At 43.1% G+C, this 19,475-nt stretch overlaps 2 protein-coding genes across 5 annotated transcripts in view; one reads left to right on the forward strand and one right to left on the reverse strand.

The window, feature by feature from the left end:
- Positions 1-8,128, forward strand: TMEM50A (transmembrane protein 50A). Its single transcript, XM_028738824.2, has 7 exons — positions 1-198; positions 2,167-2,277; positions 2,991-3,103; positions 4,920-4,987; positions 5,689-5,781; positions 7,285-7,351; positions 7,796-8,128. The coding sequence occupies exons 2-7, from the start codon at positions 2,185-2,187 to the stop codon at positions 7,839-7,841; spliced, it is 480 nt and encodes a 159-aa protein (XP_028594657.1). The 5' UTR covers positions 1-198; positions 2,167-2,184; the 3' UTR covers positions 7,842-8,128.
- Positions 7,567-19,475, reverse strand: part of LOC114601559 (RH-like protein) — a 23,307-nt gene continuing 11,398 nt past the window's right edge. For 3 of the 4 annotated variants that reach the window (XM_028738809.2, XM_028738811.2, XM_077931972.1), the window contains 6 exons: positions 14,774-14,940; positions 14,102-14,239; positions 11,917-12,047; positions 10,963-11,042; positions 9,873-9,946; positions 7,567-9,696 (listed from right to left, as the gene is read on the reverse strand). In XM_028738809.2, coding sequence (XP_028594642.2) covers positions 9,670-9,696; positions 9,873-9,946; positions 10,963-11,042; positions 11,917-12,047; positions 14,102-14,239; positions 14,774-14,940 — 617 coding nt within the window. In that variant the 3' untranslated portion in view covers positions 7,567-9,669. The remainder of the gene's footprint in view (positions 9,697-9,872; positions 9,947-10,962; positions 11,043-11,916; positions 12,048-14,101; positions 14,240-14,773; positions 14,941-19,475) is intronic. The other variant, XM_028738810.2, reaches the window with a different exon arrangement.

A 19,475-nucleotide genomic window follows, 5' to 3' on the forward strand; every position in this document is an offset into this window, starting at 1 on the left:
CCTGCGCAGTATAGGCGCCTTCTCCGTAGCTTCGGCCTTTTCAGCATCCGGGTCCTAAGCCCGTGTCTTTGTTTACTTGGTACGGAAAGGGGCGGTTCGGCTTTCTTTCCGCTGGAAGCGAGTCGGTCAGCTGAGCCAGGGCGGCGGCAGCGGCTTTTCCCTTGGAGCCGGTTGTCTCAAGAGCGCTTCTGAGGCGAAGTAAGTGCGGACAGGGCGTCGCTGGGGCGGGTGGGGCGGCCAGGAGTGAGACGGGAGCTGCGTCTCTCGCGGGCAGCCGCTGGGCCCACAGGGGTGTGTCGGGCTGGAGATGGGGCGGGGAGCGCCGCCGTGCAGCGCCGAGGCTCAGCTCCTTTATTCCAAGCCCCAATAAATTCCATGGGGCTTCATCCTCGGAAGTGTGTTTCGGCCTTCCATCAGTTCCCCCCTCGCCGTCCGTTTCACTCGGAAGTCCCCGTGGATTCCGTGGGATTTGCTCCCGAGGAAGCGCATTTTAGATTGCATCCTTCCCAGAACTGGGCCACCCAGTCTCCAAACTGGCCGTTGCCATCCACTTTACTTGGAGGGAAGCCTCACTGAATCCAGTGGGGTTTACTCGTGAGGAAATGCGTTTTCCATAGCAGCCTTCCTGGAGCTGGCCTGTCCAGCCTTCCAAATTAGCCCTCCCCATCTCTTTTGCACTGAATTCAATGGGGTCTGTTCCTCAAAAAGTACATTTATGGTAGTTGCCTTTCGTCAGTTTTACTCACAAGCCCCATTGAAATCAGTGGGATGTGCTCCTCAGGGAGTGGATTTAGAGCAGCAGCCTTAGCTGAGAAACTTGGATTGGGTATCCAGCCATCATTTGGCCAGTACCATCCTCTTTACTCTGAGAAATAGATCCCTTTCACTTGAATGGGATTTGTTTCCCAGCCTTAATAGAGCTTTTGTTTGGATTGATCTGTCATCCATCAATTAGCCAGTTTCATCTATTTTGAATGACTTTCTGTTCGCCGCCTCTGACCCATAATATGATCTCTGGGATTTGGATGGCACAGGGACCACTAGGATGAAAGCACTTCACCTATAAGTGGGTGGGTGGCAGGAGATATCCAGCTCCATCTAATTCTTGAGATTTGTATACACCTACTAGTAGGTTCTTTGGCTGACCTGCAGGTTAAATCATGGTAAATTTACTCAGGAGTAGCTCCAGTATGTTCAAGGTTACTGAATTTTAAGAAGGTATGCACAGAACTGCCCTGCACACACTTTCTTGGAAGGAAGCTTCATTCAACACAGGGGTGGTGGCATGGCTATAGCCAGAATTTTTGTTGGGGACGGACGGACGCAGAACTGAAATGATGGGTCAGCTAAGTATTTCCATAGTTTTACTTGTCCGGGGCGGGGGAGCTGCCCCTCCTTGGCTACGCCCATGGATGGTGGGAATTGGAATCTCAGCACTATCTGGAGACCATCCAATTAGGGAAGGCTGAACTTATTACAAACTATTGCTTTGTTCCATGGGGTCACGAAGAGTCGGACACAACTAAACAACTAAACAACAACAACAATTGCTTTGATGAGGTTAATTCTCAGTTATGGTGTCTGGGTAGTAGTCTGATTAATGTAATATAACTAAGAATCGCCAGAAAAGCACAGGGCAAGGTAGCTGGGCTTGCCTGTACAGTTTCAGGCCTTTTCATCCATCCCCTGCTCCTGTGTGCAGTGCAGTACAATAGAATCCTTTTCATTTCTTCTCCTTTAAACAAGTAAGGTATATTCCCCAACCCCTTGTTGAAAGGATACATCTTTGGAAATCAACTTTCCAGATGTGAGGCTGTCTTGCTTTGTTTTCTGGCTATCCTTGATTGCAAGTAAAGTATTAACTTCCTTTGGAACATTTGAACGTTGCATTTCTCACACCCCTAGCAGTATTTCAACTACATTTTTGTGCTGCTTTTGTGTTTATTATGTGTCTGATTTTATCTTTTATTCTCTTACCAATATTTGTAACATTGTGTTGTTTTTAAAAATGGTTTTAATGTATTTTTAGAAATGTCTTTGAGATTTATTTGTAAATGGTAAGTGATATAAGAATAGGTTTAAATAAATTCTTCTCACTTCAAATGCAATTAATAAAGCCACACACCTAAACAGAAGTTGAGAAACAAATTTCATTTTCTCTCCTAGGTTTTCCAAAACTCAAATATGTCTGGGTTCCTTGAAAACATGAGATGCTCTGAGTGTGTTGACTGGGGAGAAAAACGAAATACAATAGCTTCTATTGCTGCAGGAGTGCTGGTATGTATACTTAAATCTCTTGTTTATATTTCTGTTTTTCTTAAGTCTTGCAGTGTTGGATCCTCCTCATTTGTAAATTTGTGCATGTTAAAAGCCCACTTTAGTTTAATGGAATAAAACTGTGCATATAGAGTGATACATTACAAATGGGTAGCTCTGTTAACATATTAAAAACAAGAAATCATATTGTACTTTAAAGTGTACCACTTCTATGGTGACTAGAACCTGCTTTGTAACATGCAGTAAGTGGTGTTTGTTGGCAGATATAATGATACATCCATGCGTACAAAACAGACAGAAAGGGCACAGTATACAGGAGATACTGTATGTGACAACATTATAAGAAGCCCAAACGTGTGCAGGGTAAGAGTAGCAACCCACACAATAGTAATTGGTGATGGCTGTGTCTTCCTAGTTTCTCTGTGGAAATTTAACACCTGTAGCAAAAAAGAAACCCACAGTTTCAGTTAAACTGAAACTAAATAGAATCAAATCTGATATTTCTAGTTCACCAGTTCCATACTGGAGCTTCTATGATCTTTTTATTGAATTTTACTTTGTGGTTGACTGAGCACCAGACCGTCCTGGGCAACTGAAATGTTTTGCCACCGACTTCTGATTGTTGCCATTATTGATGTCTGATAGAGTGGTCATAGTAGCTTTACAGCAACATTGTATTGAAGATCATGTTGGAAACTTTTGTGTTCAAATAGTTCTTTACAGGTTGGTGGATTATCATAGATGCAGCTGTTAAATATCCACATTCAGATGACTTCAACCATTCATACCATGCTTGTGGAGTGATAGCTACAGTTGCATTCCTAATGTAGGTACTACTAATATTCTTACAGGATTTGAATAAGACTGCATATTGTAAAAATGCTAGTTGGATTTCTTATATTCAATTAATTATTAAAAACTTGCATTGACTTATAAAATGAACCCATTACTTGTTGATATGGATTATGGGATATAGGTTCCAAGATGCAGGATAATGAACTAAAAGTACTTGCACTGTGTTAGCATAGGATGACTGTTTTGAAGCCTATTCCTAGGTATACTAACATAGAAGCAGTGTTGTGGGTTTTTCAGATTTGAACTGGCAAAATTTCCTATCCATATTAGGGTAATTTGTGTGGGAGGGCCCTATGGGCTGATCAAATTTAGCATATTTATTTTACTTGTACTTAGTAAACAAAACTTTAAAAAATGAAACTGCCTAGCTTGTCTTATATTGTATTTGCAGTTGGAATCCATTCATTGTTACTAAGTAACTTATGGAATGGAAATATTTTCCACAGGAAAAATAGAAACTTGCCCAGAATTTTTTTTGCTCCTACATCAGAGTTCAGAAGTCCACCCCACTGAGCTTAGTGGGGCTTACTCTCAAATAAGTGGCCATGGCATTGAAGCCCTTGTACTGTTTTGGGGTCAGGAGAAATTTATACTAGTCTTTTATTTAATCATAATGATTTAAAATTATTATGCTGATTCTGGCATGGAACCTGACAGTACTGAGGCTCTGAGGCTATATAATGAAAAGGCACAAACATGAAAAAGCAGTATTCAGAATTTGAGAACATATCTGGACTTACAAGCATGCAACAGGGGTGGTTTATGTTTTGTTTTATCCTAGAATAGCACAGCTTTACCTTCCACTTTATAGCTTAATGAGTTTCCCCGGTGATCCATAGTGTCTGTCTCGATTATATCAGAATGTAGTATGGTCTGGGTTGTCTCTATACTATAAACTCTATAAAGTTTTGTTTACTGGCATGATGCAATCTTGAGTAAGAAACTCCCAGACTGCTTCCTTGACTATGGAGGGGGCGAGTGAATTATGGCTGTCAGCCTCCTCTGGAGGAGGGATGGGAGAGTCAGCTGTATGCCATCTACCCTCCTCCCACCCTCTAAACTGTATTTAAGCCAGGCTCCTTTGAGTGCAGCAAGACCAGTACCAGAAATTTCATTGTCGGTTAACTCTGGTTTTGCTTATTATTTATGTATTTAAGCTAGATTGTGTGTTTTTTTAAGTCTGTACTTCAAGGTTTTGAATCTCGTGAACTGCTTTGGGCACAGCATATTGTGCAAAAGCAGCATATAAGTAAACTCAATCAATCACTTCAGGGAGGGGGTGGTCAGTGGTGTTAAGATTCCTGAGCTGTGAAGCTTTAGTCTTCTGTGTTTGATTGTACACATTGAAATTTGAGAATAACTGCAGGCTTGTAGGCAATTGATGTTTTGCAGTTGTGATTCCTACTTCAGTGATAAGATTCCCACTTAGTACTTGACTAATCTGTTTTGAGCTGCTTGAATTGTTCTTCAGAACAACTGATTCCCAAATGCAAGGTAGTATTGAGGTATATGGAGAATTATTGTCATTGCTTCATAGAAAGCTGGTATAGCATAGCAGCTACGAGTCTGAGCTATGGAGCAGGAAGACTCTACCTTGAGTATGTCATGAATTCACCAGGTCACATTAGACAAGACCCACACTGCAGTATGGATATAATACTGACACCCTTGCTGTGTTGCTATAAGTATGCTAAAGGATAATGCACGTGAAGCAGATTGTAACGCTAAACAGTTCTATACAAATGCCAAGTACCTGAATGTGATATGTTATGTTCTTTTTAATGAAGGATCAATGCAGTATCCAATGGACAAGTCCGTGGGGACAGTTACAGTGAAGGTTGCCTTGGGCAAACAGGTAATCTTAAATAAAAATTATAGCAAGTGTGTGGGTGTATGAGAGAGAGATAGCGCTGCTAGGGGTGGGCCATATCAGGTTTTCAACATCACAATATATCACCAGCTAAATATCACAATATCTCGATATATCAAGCTATATATCTGCAGCAGTGGAGGGCCTTGACGAGGCTCCCTGTGGCGGGCCTTAAAATGTAAGGAAGTAGTAGATTTAATAAAAATATTAAATAAGTATATATTTAAGATATTTACAACTAACTTCAACTAAGTGATCTGTTTTGCTGTAAAGCACATCCCAAAATAGATGTGCATTGCAATTGCCATGAGTGCAATTTCCCAACAAATGCATGGCTGTGATTATGTATATCTTAATGCAGCCTTTCCGGTTAAGCAGGGGTTTGATCCCAGATCTCCCTTGCCCCCACTCCACTGCACCAGGCTCTCAGAAGGGCTACTTTAGGGGACAGCAATGAAAAATGGTGTTCCAAGTTTGTACATTTTGAAATGTTGCACTTACTCAGCCATGACACATGGAGAGCATGCAGATGTTTCCTAATGCACACAGGCTTTAGGTAGTTCTGAAGGGACTGTTAATTTGTCCTCTTCAGGTCACATATTGCCCATTATTTAAATATTATGTTATGAACAATGGAGCAGCTTGTTTTTAAAACAATTGGTGTGGGTTTGTTTTTTCTTTTGCAGGTGCTCGCATCTGGCTGTTCATTGGATTTATGTTGGCATTTGGATCTCTGATTGCATCTATGTGGGTCCTCTTTGGAGGCTATGTTATTCAAGGTAGAGTATCTGTTAAAGGCAACCTTTAAAATTAGCACTTTAGCTTGTGCGTATGTATACATTTTAAATTGCAATCAGGTTAAGTGCAGAGACCTTGTCTCTTGCATTATGAACACTACCTATACCCTATAACAGGCTTCCTCAAACTCAGCCCTCGAGTTGTTTGTGGCCTACAACTCCCATGATCCCTAGCAAGCAGGACCAGTGGTCAGGGATGGTGGGAATTGTCATCATAAAACGTCTGGAGGGCCGAGTTTGAGGAAGCCTGCCCTATAATAATGAAAGTGTCTCTTATGTCACTATCCTACCTAAAAAAAGGGGGGGGGGGAGGCGGCTTCTGTGTCATTTCTTTTGGAGGCTGAACTGTTGCTGCCTGTGGCACTGTCTTCCTTTTTCTGAAAGGATTTGTTAATTGTGGGCTACACTTGGAAGGCCTGTGAGTTGCAACCTGGCATAATGATTGATGCATGATTCAGTCTGATTAGGTTGGGAGATTGCTGAGAATCCTGTGTATGGCACCTTCTTCTCTATTGGAGAAAGGCTGGTATAAATGCAGGAGGTCCTTCCAGATGTTGTTTGACTACAACTTCCATCAACTTCAATTAGCGTAGCCAGCAGTCAAGAAATTAAGCAAGTGGCAGTCCCAACAACATCTGGAGGTTTGTGGGTTTCCCCCCTTGTAAATATAACCTAATGAGGCTGCAATCCTGAACACACTTACCAGAGTACACATATTTGGATCTCAAGATCATCATCTGAGGCCCTTCCTCCAGGTGCCTACCCAAAACAAGGTGCACCAGTTGGCTCCCAGGGAGAGGACCTTTTCAGTGGTGGCACCCCAGCTATAAAATGCCCTTCACCTCGTGCCTAAACTAGTATTCTCGGTGCCTGGTGAACACCTTTATTTTCTCAGCCTTCTAAATTATTAAAATATTTTTTGTGATTATAGACACTTTGGGAGTGTTAAGATCTGTGAAAATTTCCTGTGCTGTGAGTTTACTACTATATTGAGTTGCATCCTGTAGCTGGTTTGATGCTGTATTGTAGACTTTATGGTTTAGGACATGGGGACATAGGAAGCTGCCTTATACTGAGACAAACCCATGGATCCAACTAGCTCAATAATATCTACACTGACTAGTAGTGACTCTCCAGGGTTTCGGAGTCTCTCCCAGCCCTTCCTGGAGATGTTGAACCTAGGACCTTCTACATGCAGAGGCTCTACTACTGAGCTATGACTCTTGATGATCTTATTTGTGTATTTAGTTCTTTTAAGTAAGAGAATTTTGAGAACCATTGTGACAGAAAAGCTGTATAAAAGTGTCGTAAGTAAGCAAGTATATTCATTTTCCAGATTCTGGTAGCATAAGAAGGCATTAGGCAAGCCCTGCAAAACTTAACAAATCAATGAGCTGGTCATTGTGCTTTTTTGAGTGGTTGGGGGAGGCTACAAATAAGCTCATGGACTTCAGATAAAGGACATTCTTTTTTTCCCCTTCCCAGACAAAGAAAAGATCTCTGTATACCCTGGGATAGCAGTCTTCTTCCAAAATGCTTTTATATTCTTCGGGTAAGCATTTCTTCAATGTTATTCTATGTTTAAATGTCACATGCATGGAAGTTTAGTAGCTTGGAGCACTGTCATTCATACCAAAACTACATGTTCAGGTAACGGAATAATAAGTAAATTTCAAATGGGTGAGCAGGACTGGCACAAGCACTGTTGCACCAAAACATCACAGAGCTAGCACAGAGACACATGGAAGTATCTCTCCCCCCCCCCCCCCAAAGCAGCCTTACGACTTGAATCCTAGTCACACTTCCCTGAGAGTAAGTCTGGTTGATCTTTGTGGGGCTTTGTTGTGTGAAAAATACTTAGGGCTGTGCTGTAGAAGACTATTTAAAATACTTTTATCTTGGCTTTCCATAAAATATTTTCAAGATACTGCTTTGCCCTGTTTGATGTGACAATTCCAACATTCTATGCAGTTAATCCTGTCTCTTTTGTTAACAGAGGCCTGGTCTTTAAGTTTGGTCGCACTGAAGATTTGTGGCAATAAGCAACAGAATATGTCCTTCTATTTTTAATTACCCACTCCCTTTTGTAAGCATTTGTGCTCTGGTATCAGTGGGGATGAAAACTGACAGCGCTCGCAAAATCATGAAATTCATTTGTTTTTCCATTCTCTTTGAGACTGTTTTCTACTCTTTGCTTATGACATTAAATATGTAGCATGTGAACTAAAATGTAAAACTGAGAAAGAGATAACACTTATGAAGTCCTCTTCCTGACTGTTTTTATAAATGAATATTAAACAATGTAAATGTTTCTTTTACAGATCATTTATATGTGTGTGTGTGTGTGTGTGTGTGTGTGTGTGTGTGTCTTCACAGTATAACTTATTTTTGAAAATGGGATTATGACTGGCTTTGGAAGGTTTTCAAATGAAATGTTAATTCGGTGCATTAAAATGTAATACAAATGTACTAACATCATATTTGTTCTCTAGATTCATTAAGGGTGGCTTTCCAGCTGTGTTTGGGGTTCCTTTGTTGTGCATACAGTTGATCTGTACTGAAGCTGAAGTAATTTAGTGAGTCTTGGGTGGGGGAAGGCAAAACAACACATTTATTGAATGCAATTCAGAAATCAAAGTTAGAGAGGTCACACTCATTCACACAAGTGCCACTGGGATATTTATCGGGAATGGGTGCTCTCTCTGATGGTCAGCCTAGAAAGCAGAATGATGGGCAGGTGGAGCTAAGCAAGATGGAAGCTTCCACTGATCCTAGGGGTGCAGAGGTCTTGCCCACAAATGGGTCCCTCTAGCTGGAGTTCTTACACATTTTCTGCCTGGATCTGAGCTGCTTCTTTTGTACCTTGCAAGGTTATCCAGTGCATGACAGGCTGATTTGCATCATAGCAACCAATTATTAGGCTGCTTTTTTCTGGGGGAGACTTAAGTACCAGGTGTGGGGAACTTTGGGCCTTCCAGATGTTGCTGAACTACAGCTCCCACCATTCCTAGCCCTTGGCCATGCTTGCTAAGACTGATGGGAGCTGTAGTTTATTAACATCTGGCAGGCCAAAGGTTTCCCACACCTGAACTATTAACTGAAATGTTACCATGCTTCTGAAGCTTCTGCTGGGCCTGTGACTTCCAAGTATGATGGCTCTTGTCTTGTTACTGGTGGCTTTATGGTGGTGCTGTAGAGGCAGTGTTCTAACATTCAGTTTGTGATAGTAAGCAGCAGTTCATTTCCCATGCTGACTTCATTGCTTTAGTATTTTTCAGCTGGAGTCACAATCCACTTAGGCCATTTATGCACAGGGTTAATTGGGACATTAAAGGCAGTGGTAGCAGTAAGAAAGATTGTAGGCATACGGGGATATAAAATTACACAACTGTGGAGGCATAGCATATTATAAAAATACTTAGCTCCATATATCACACTGTACACTTGGACAACTTTTCCACATTACCAATCACTCCCTTGCAAGGTGCTACAGCTGAAAGTGCAACACCTAGAAAATGCCCCCAGAATCCTCTGCAAGGTGGCAAGAATTTTACAACAGACAACTCAGTGTGGAAAGTTGTTAAAACCACTGCATTTAAGGTGCTGGCAGGGGGAGGTCAAGTGAGGTAAAATCCACATTTCCACGCCCCCCTGCCAAAGCAAAATCCTCAGCATTTTGCAGGTTCAGCTGTCAATAGTATGCCTTAGAGAAAAGAAGGCGGTTGGCAGCCTCCTTAATGAAGCAGTAATGTAGTTCATTCAGTCTTGCAAACAAATGGTTCCACAAAAGGTTATACAACTTCTGGTGGCTTTAATGGCAGATCGACAAAATCTTCCACAACTAGTTTACTGCAGTCTTGATGCCTGTATTCAATATCCAGCAGCTAAATGTGGAAACTAAAAACAAAGAAACGTTATTGATTTTTTTTCTATGAGGAAAGCTTATAACATCTAAGGCTTTTTAGTTTAGAGGAAAGGTGGGTAAGAGGGGGCATGGTAAAGAACAGCATGGAAAGTGGATAAAGAACAGTTAGCACAGTGACTAATAGCTAGTGTGAAATTTAAAAACTTACCTCCCAAAAAGCTTGATCATCAAAATACTTTGTTATAGGAGGTGATTTCCAGAATTCAAAAGTTAGTAAGAAACCTAAGACATTGGGAGAAGAATGCAAAACATGTACTGAAAAGCGACAAACTTTTCCCAAAATACCTTTCACTGTACCCTCTAAGGCCCCATATGCACTATACACTGAAAGCAGTATCATACAACTTTAAATAGTAATGGCTTCCCCCAAAGAATCCTGGGAACTGTAGTTTGCTAAGGGTGTTGAGAGTTGCTAGGAGACGCCTGTTCACCTCAGAGTTGCAACTCTCAGAGCAGTTTAACAGTCAATCCCTCCTTTCATGGAACTCTTGGAATTGTAGCTCTGTGAAGGGAATAAGGGTCTCCTAATTGTACTCAGCATCCTTAAGAACCTAGAGTTATGAGGATTATTTGGAGAAAGGCATTCTTGTTTAAAGTGGTATATCACTAAACACACAGCTCGGGCCTAAGTTCACTGTTGAAGCACATCCTCCAACGGTAGCTATTTGACAGTTGGAACACTAGTTTTTCGCTTGATAGACCTGTATGAACATATATGGAGGAATTACAACTTTAAAATTATAGGCTTGCATCTCCTAGACCCATTAAATAAACGAGGCAGGTAAGTGATGTCTCTCTTAAGCCTAAAGTGTGGCATAGGCTGTGTACACACCAGAGCATTAACATGCACATCGGTCACACAGATCCAAGTTTACCATGTGGCACTTTAGCGCATATTCATCCACACATGAGTGCTTTCAGTTAAATTCTTTTCCCATCTACACTAGTGGGTGGTGCTCGATGGGGTATATTATCACTCAGATCCAGGGCAAATTCTCCTGCTTCTTTGTTAGTTTCTACATCTACTGACATTATCAAGCATTCTTGAAGTTTTCTTTGCTTCCTTCCTCCTCTGCTACTCCACATATCCAGTGGATCATCCAGGCTAGCCCCTTGCTTGGTGCAGCATTGAAAAGGTACAATGCGTATCCATTGAGCAATCAGACACCAGTAGCATTCAAGGAAGGGAGAGGCTTTAGATCCATAGAAAATCACAAAGAGTGTTTGCGTTAACAGACCTGTAATGAGTCCAGCCATCAGACCCAGGGAAATGATCGCGCAGGATGCACCAAGTTCAGTCAAAGCCAAATAACCCATTCTGAAAATCACGACAACAAAAACCATTCACAAACCAGTAAATGCTTTACCACTTATTCAGTGCTACAGTCTTGGTGTTTTTCCATAGGCCTTACACTCTGTTATTGATGGGGGAGAATTCCGTGTGATCCACAATTCATATAATATGAAGTGATTTAATTTGCATTTCCCAAAACATTTGCATGAATCAAAACATAACCATTCTTTGACATTTGCACGTCTCTGAATTTTGCTATGCTGCTATCCCAGCAAGCATGTGCTAAAAAAACTATATAAGGAGTGAGTGTGCCTAAAAACGTATATACAAAAATGCAACACATTAGAGAAAATGGTTTGCAAACATGTTACGTTAGGCAAAATTGCATACAAAAATATGTAAGGGGCAATGTGCAATATGATGCTGGCAGTTTTTTGTGAAGTCTATCACAAACTGCAGCAGAAATGCAGCCACCTGGACCAAAGAGAAAATTAAAGGAACAAAATTGAGAAGATCAATCCTTCCTTACTATCTCTGCTGTTTTTAAACTTTCTCTATTTAGAGAGCCCTTTTCACACCAGCTGATCTACAAAGACCTCCTTCACAATTGCCATTGAACCACAGGACACTGCAGAGAAACTGGAGGGCACACACTTCAAGTGTGTTGCTACTGACCAAGAGCTTTCCACTGACTTGTTTGAATTGAATTTTTGCTAGATAATGTCCAGTACTACAGTGGATAGTATTTCCTCCCCCCCCCCCCTTGCCTTTAAAACTTTTTAAAATAAAACCCTCAAGGTGGTGCAAGCTTTCTGTCTACACACTTCCTGGTGGGGCCCAATAACTATCTCTTGAAAAGTTCAGAGGAGATAACATTTGAGAGAGAGGTTCCACCTACCCTTCTAAGTCTTCCTGGCTGTCTATTAGGATAAGAATAATGCGAGTGATCCCTCCAATCAAACTGGGCAGGCCAAACGTGTAAAGAACTCCACAGGTATCATGAATCCTGAGCGCTGGTTCCAGGCGCTTCTGAGTTTGATGGGAAGGGTACATGTGAAAAACACAAATGCTGTGTAAACACCATAAATTCAAAGCACATTTCAATCATGCAACTCCCCCAAAGGGAACTGTAATTTAATTTCATGCAGCTGCAATTCCCAGCACCTTCAATAAACTTCAGTTCCCAAGAATCTTGGGCAGGGAGTAGTTTAAATGTATGGGATGTGTGCAGCCAAAGGGTCATGTGAATAACCTTTAACGCTGCAAATCATAAGGTAGCTGTTGAAGGGCTTGTGGGCTGGCTATAAGCAGGACTGTCTTGTCCATGGAGGCACAGGTTAATTCTGTGTCCAGGGCAGCTGTCTACCAGCTCCACCTGGTACGCAGGCTAAGACCCTACCTGCCCGCGGACTGTCTTGCCAGAGTGGTGCATGCTCTAGTTATCTCCCGCTTGGACTACTGCAACGTGCTCTACGTGGGGCTACCTTTGAAGGTGACCCGGAAACTGCAATTAATCCAGAATGCGGCAGCTAGACTGGTGACTGGGAGTGGCCGCCGGGACCACATAACACCGGTTCTGAGAGATCTCCATTGGCTCCCAGTACGTTTCCGAGCACAATTCCAAGTGTTGGTGCTGACCTTGAAAGCCCTAAACGGCCTCGGTCCAGTATACCTGAAGGAGTGTCTCCACCCCCATCGTTCAGCCCGGACACTGAGATCCAGCGCCGAGGGCCTTCTGGCGGTTCCCTCATTGCGAGAAGTAAGGTTACAGGGAACCAGGCAGAGGGCCTTCTCGGTAGTGGCGCCTGCCCTGTGGAACGCCCTCCCAGCAGATGTCAAAGTAATAAACAACTATCTTACTTTTAAAAGTCATCTGAAGGCAGCCCTCTTTAGGGAAGTTTTTAATGTTTGATGCTGTACTGTTTTTAATATTCAGTTGGAAGCCGCCCAGAGTGGCTGGGGAAACCCAGCCAGATGGGCGGGGTATAAATAATAAATTATTATTATTACTATTATTATTGTCTGCCACAATGTCATGGAAGCACAGAGAGGGGGACACTGCTTAGCAGTAGATCAGGAAGGTTCAGTTACTGGCATTAAGAAGTTTAGAGCAACAAGACTGGAAAAGACTAGCATATGTTGAAAAAGACCCGAGAGAGCCTGTGTGGCATAGTGGTTTGCAGCCAGATCAGGACCAAGAAGTAAGGTAAAGGTAAAGGTACCCCTGCCCGTACGGGCCAGTCGTGTCCGACTCTAGGGTTGTGCGCTCATCTCACTTAAGAGGCCGGGAGCCAGCGCTGTCTGCAGACACTTCCGGGTCACGTGGCCAGCACCAGCGCAGCACACGGAAACACTGTTTACCTTCCTGCTATAAAGCGGTACCTATTTATCTACTTGCACTTAGGGGTGCTTTCGAACTGCTAGGTGGGCAGGAGCTGGGACCGAAAGACGGGAGCTCACCCTGCCGCGGGGATTCAAACCACCGACCATACAATCGGCAAGTCCTAGGCACTGAGGTTTTACCCACAGCGCCACCCGCGTCCAAGGAAGACCAAGGTTCAAATCCTCAGTCAGCTATGAAGCTCACTGGGCCAGCCACAGTATCTCAGCCTATCCTACCTCACAGCATTGATGTGAGTATAAAATGGAGAGGGAGGAATACCATTTATGCCACTTCGACCTCCTCAGAGAAAAGGTGGGGTATAAATGTAATAATAAATAAATGGATAGGGTTTCATTAACCAAAAGAGTCAAGGATTCCCCAGCTGCTCTGTAAGATGACATGTGCAGGTCTCCTTCTTGGGGCTGGCCCTACCATTAGGCAATGTGAGGAAGCTGCCTCCAACAGATGCTTCAGAGACAAGAACTTTAAGCACCATCCCACTAAACCTGCCTGCTGCTCTCAGATGAAGATGAGACTCGGTCTTATCACCACTGTTGAAATTAGAGTCAACTGCCAACCTGACTGGCTTTTGCACAAGGAATGGGGGAGGCGCCATTTTGCCCTTTGCCCCAGGCAGCAAAATGCCCGCTCCTCCTTGCCCACAATCCAAAATGGGATGGTTCAAAATGGGAACTGTTACCTGTAAAAAGGCAAAGCCAAGCACAGAGCCTGCCCCGGCCACCAGACCTAAAGTCATCGCAATCCAAGGGTATCGGATGATGGAAACTGAGGAGCCAACAGCAACCCCACCGGCCAGAGTGGCATTCTGGATGTGGGCCTGTAGAACAAGCAAAAGAAGAAAGTGAGGAATGAAAAAAGCCGGCTGGAAACGTTTTACTAGTGAAAGACGCTGGTGTGGGTGGGTGGGTAGATGTTTGTGTGGGTGCGCGTGTGCATGTCTTAAACCAGGATTTCCAGCAGCCAGGCACCAGTTAGGCCGCAGAACCAGCCTGTCCACCACATACCAGCAAATTCAAGCCGCACACTTCTAGCTGACCATTAGGTCTTGTGCAACAAGCCAGTTTCCCCAGAAGATCAGACTTTCTGCGATAAGGAAATTGATGGGGACCTGCACTGGAAGTGTGAGACGGGCACTTGCTTTGATGCATGCATTCTCCAGTCTCCATGCAAACAAATGAGAGGGAATGCTCATTAAATAACCAATGCAAGCAAATATGCAAGCAAATTAGGATGATTTCTCAATAAATAGGTTGCTTGGAAGTGTGAGCATCTCTCTTCCGGCTGTCTCTCTAGTTAGGAGAAAGTAAGTCCCTCTAGATTGAAAGTTAGAGAATAGGAACTTCTGACTTACCATGTGGAACGTCCCATCACTACTGGTAGCCTTTGAGAACGCAAATGCGGCCACAGCACTTGTAGCCATTGCAAAATAGGTGTTGTAAATGGCAGCCTGTTTTTCCTCTTCTTTCTGTACCAACACAGAATTGAAGCTGGGCCAGAATGTCCAAAGGAAGAGAGTACCTAGTGAACACCCACACACAAAAAGAACAATTAGTGCCCTCTTGAACCCATTAGATAATTGCTTTTGTTGGAGGTGACAGGGTGCAACTCAGCTTGCACTGTATCTCCCTGCTCTCCCCTCCCCGGACTCTCTGCCTGGCACCCCCCACTGCTTGGTGCCCTGGCACGCTGCGCCACTACACCCAATGGTAAAGATGTCCCTGCTGCCCAATTCCTTCACTCCTGAATCATTGCTCTTGAACTCTGGGCCTGCTGTTGAGCCTGTACCATTATGTGCCTGACTAAAGATCTCTTCCATACCTACACATTAGTGCATCTGTTTGCATGTATTGGCTGCGAGCCAGGACAGCTTCAACCAGATTAACCTGTGCTGCCAATGTCCCCCCAGCCTCAGGATATAGCATTGCCATCCTCGGACTCAGAGACCAGAGTCTTCCCTGCTCTGCTGGAGCAAAAGACTGATTGAGCTGCCTAGGGCCCTTTAACTGGTAAGTCGCTTTACAGCGAGGGCAGGGCTGCAATATAGATGCACCTGCTGTGGTTATTTTGAGCTCAGTCTTCATTTGATGGCTGCTGAAGCAACATCAGAGTGCTGCTCTCCTACAGAGCAGCTTGAGCTTTACATCCAGCCATAGCCCTGTCTTGCACCAATGGATGGGTGAATCTGTCCACCGCAGTTTCTCTCGGTTTCTTGTTTTTCTGAACTTAAATTCAGTTCTCCACATGTATGCGGAAATTTGAATGTAAAAAAGAGCAGCAGCAGAATTCCTGCAGGCTCTTTCTCAGAAACAATGCACAATCTGAAGAAAGACTTCCTGCATTTATTATGTTTTACATTTATATTCCACGTTGTTTTCCTTCATGAAGCCCAACGCAGTGTAAACAAAGTTCCCAGGAAGTCACCCATCCAAGCACAGACCATGCCTAGACCAACTTAGCTTCAACAAGGTAGTGGTCTCATGTGACCATCCCCAGAGACACTACATTGCCTTTGGTCCAGCAGTCCTTCCCAACACCCCAGGAGTGGAGCAAGCAATTTGTAACAATTTGTTTACCACTACTGCTTTGGGCACTACCTATACTTAAACAAACAACAGAAAAACCTAAACAGCATTCAAGATTCAGCCTATCAATCATCCTGCACATGGCAAAACAAACACTGAGCCAAGAAGATATGTAACTGGATCTCCCACTGAGGTATTATGTTTGCAAGGAAACAACAGGTGTGTGTTGCTTGTAATTTATTGCAGCCACGGGAGGCAGGCGGGGATCTGTCTGCAATAACCGCAGTGAAGAGTTGACCACCGTGGAAATTCCATGCCTATCAGCAAGTTCAAGACAAGTGTCAGGCTCAGAAGCTGCAGCTTAAAGTACTAGCAACAGAATCTCCCGTGTTCTTCCTCTGTCAAGCTGCTCCTCTAACCCAGGGATGCAGAACCTTTTCCAAACTCATGGCAGCATTCCCACCTGGGCAGAAGTGGGTGGAGTTGCCACAATAGCTTTCCAGCAGTAGTGTCACTGCTGTTTACCAGGAGAGGGACAGGAGAGATAGAGATGTTTAAAAAATGAAACAGGAGTGGAAATGTTCGCCTATTCATCCCATGTCTGGAACGGAAATCAATCAAGTAAACACGATTGATATCTACTGTTTTTGCTCTCAGCCCATCAACAATATGTGACTAATTAATTTACATGGTGCTTCCCTTGCGTTGAAATGAATAGGGTGGAATAACATAACCTACGTAATTAATTACATAAGTTTTGCGATTTCGCCACAGCAGAGCATGACACAAACCACGTAATTTTGGGCAGAAGGTAAACTGCAGCAGAACAGAAACAGAGCTGCTGTGTTAGAAACAGAGATATGAAAGCTAGGAGCTAAATGACACCTTAATCCTAGGTTATGGGTGCAACAATGGAATGTCTAGGTGCACTTTTTTTATAACAAGAATACAAAGCTGAAAATGAATGAACTGCAGCTAAAAATATTATGTTCTTTTTCACATGGTCTAGTCCTTCCTCTTCCCACCTCCCTAATATTTTTAAGAGGGTCTCTTCTCCAGTCTTCAGAGAGTAGTTGGAAGTGGGGAGGCAGAAAAAGGAGTACATTCTTTCACCTTTGGTGGACATGCCCAAGGATTAAGAATTTCTGGGAGATGATTTACAATGAAATGAAAAAGGTATTTAAATATATCTTCCTGAAGAAACCAGAGGCCTTTCTCCTGGGCATGGTCGGCCAATTGGTGCCAAAGAAGGATAGAACTTTCTTTATGTATGCTACAACAGCAGCAAGAATACTCATTGCAAAGTACTGGAAGACACAAGATTTACCCACCCGAGAAGAATGGCAGATGAAGCTGATGGACTACATGGAATTGGCGGAAATGACTGGCAGAATCCGAGACCAGGGAGAAGAGTCGGTGGAAGAAGAGTGGAAAAAATTCAAAGTATATTTACAGAAATATTGTAAAAGTAATGAATGTTAGAAGGATGCTGGAATGAAGTTATATGGTTTTAGCAGAAATGCTATAAAGAATTAAGTAAAAATAGATTGTTATTGGGCCAAAGTGTAAAATTTAAGGTCAGATTGTGTCAAGATAAATTATAGAACAAAAATTGAGAAAGATGGAAAGGATTTGCTGAAATAAATAATTGAACTAGAATACAAAAAGGGGAGGTGCGAGGAGGTCGATGAAACAAGTAAATGAAAGATAAAGATACGGAAATATTGGATGTGTTTTTAAATGTTTTTGTTTTTCTTGTAGTTTTGCTGTATTGTTTTTTTGTTTTTGTTTTTTTCATTTTTGATGTATTGTAAAGTATTGTTTTGTTTTGTTTAATTTTTTTATTGTTTCTTTTTTTTCTTCTTTTCTGTAACTATTAAATCTTTAATAAATATCATTTAAAAAAAAAAAGGAAGTGGGGAGGCAGAAAAAGGTCCTCCTTTCCTTCTACTCTGCAGTTTTAATCTGAAATCTTAGGCGCAGTACAGTACTGTGCCCTGAGCTCAGAAACTGCTCATGCTAATGAAATTCCCTGTCGCAAAATGTGCCTAGAACAATGAGAGTTTTTAACACTACAAAGCTGCGTGTGATGGATACAGGGTGTAATGGGAGACGATGCCTTCTTGCATCCCCATGGAGGGGTTAAGGCTGTGCCACACAGTGGCGGAAGCACCAAGATTGCCTCCACTGGTGGGCCATGCAGCCCTGACTTTAACCCTCTCAGCTTGAGGCTGCAATGCTGTTGCTGGGAGGCTATTGCTGCAGCTCCACCCCTCTGAGCAAGCACAAAATAACTGCCATGGGTAGCAAAAGAAGAGATGCTGGTCCTTTGCACAAGCGAGTACTGTGCTCGTGGCACTTTTGTCAATATGCAAATACTGACACCTCATTCTTACAAAAAAAAAAAGCCATCATCATCATCATTCTTGCCATATGCATTAATTTTCCAGGATAGCGTAAAACAGCCTAACACAAGTGATGACTGCATATTTCAGCAACATGGCCCTCAATGATTCTGCTCCAATTGTTTTTTGGAGAGGGAAATTTTCACCTAATCACAAGTTACACACACGACTTTGGGCAACCTGGGCCTGTGGGATGGGCGGATCCCTACACCAAACACTGTTCTGCTATGAAAAAGGCATGCTTATCTGTATAAGCAGAAGGAAATGTCTCTGAGGCCCAACCTCTAACACACGCGCCACCCATTAACGTTGTAGCACCAATCAAACTATGACTCTCTGGCCAGCAGAGAAATATGGAGAGACTGGAACTGCACTTTACAGCTCAATTAGTGGAGCATGTCACTTCTGCCAATTTAAAAAATCCTCTGGTCTTTCTGGGCTGGGCACTTTTCCTTGCAGGCTTTTTGTCTCTCTGTATCATTCTATAAGACTGTTTCCATGAAGGTTCAGCCTGAAGAGCACATACAAATGTGTTTGTAATTATTACACTGAATCTGGCACTTCAAGTTGAAGGCAACATCAGATCACTTTAAACAGCCATGGATTCCCCCAAAGAATCCTGGGAAGTGTACTTTGTTAAGGGTGCAAGGAGTTAAGTGACCCCCACTGTCCTCACAGAGCTACAACCTCCAGAGTGGTTTAACCCCTCTTCCCAGGAAACTCTAGGGACTGCAGTTCTATGAGGGGAATAGGGGTCTCCTAACAATTCTTGACATTCTTAATGGTGAAGAAGACTGTGGCCAGGTGGCAAGCTTTCCTGCTCAGTTCGCTGCCCAGGTGCTGCCGATGGGCAACTTCAAGGCCCCTCCGTAGGTTTCTTTCTCTTTAAACTAGGCAGCCCTTCAAACAAAGGACTCCTTCAAACAGATGGCTGTAAAAGCAGGACACATGGTCACTTTACCCCCAGGCAGATGCCCCAGAAAGATATCCATGATATCAAAAGCTGTTGAGAGATCCAGCAGAACCAAGAGATGGGCTTAGTGCATGGCAAAAGTCATCCGCCAAGACAATCACGGTTCCAGAACTGGGCCTGAACCCAGATTCCAAATAGTCACAGCTATGCACA

The sequence above is a fragment of the Podarcis muralis genome, chromosome 7, assembly GCF_964188315.1.
Source record: "Podarcis muralis chromosome 7, rPodMur119.hap1.1, whole genome shotgun sequence".
NCBI classification, from domain to species: Eukaryota; Metazoa; Chordata; class Lepidosauria; order Squamata; family Lacertidae; genus Podarcis; species Podarcis muralis.

Bases quoted from the DNA above. Each gene is read 5' to 3' on its own strand.
- TMEM50A (XM_028738824.2), top strand. From the start codon at position 2,185: ATGTCTGGGTTCCTTGAAAACATGAGATGCTCTGAGTGTGTTGACTGG. The intron at 2,278-2,990 runs GTATGTATACTT...GTGTTCAAATAG, and splicing joins CTATTGCTGCAGGAGTGCTG to TTCTTTACAGGTTGGTGGAT. The intron at 7,352-7,795 runs GTAAGCATTTCT...TTTTGTTAACAG, and splicing joins AATGCTTTTATATTCTTCGG to AGGCCTGGTCTTTAAGTTTG.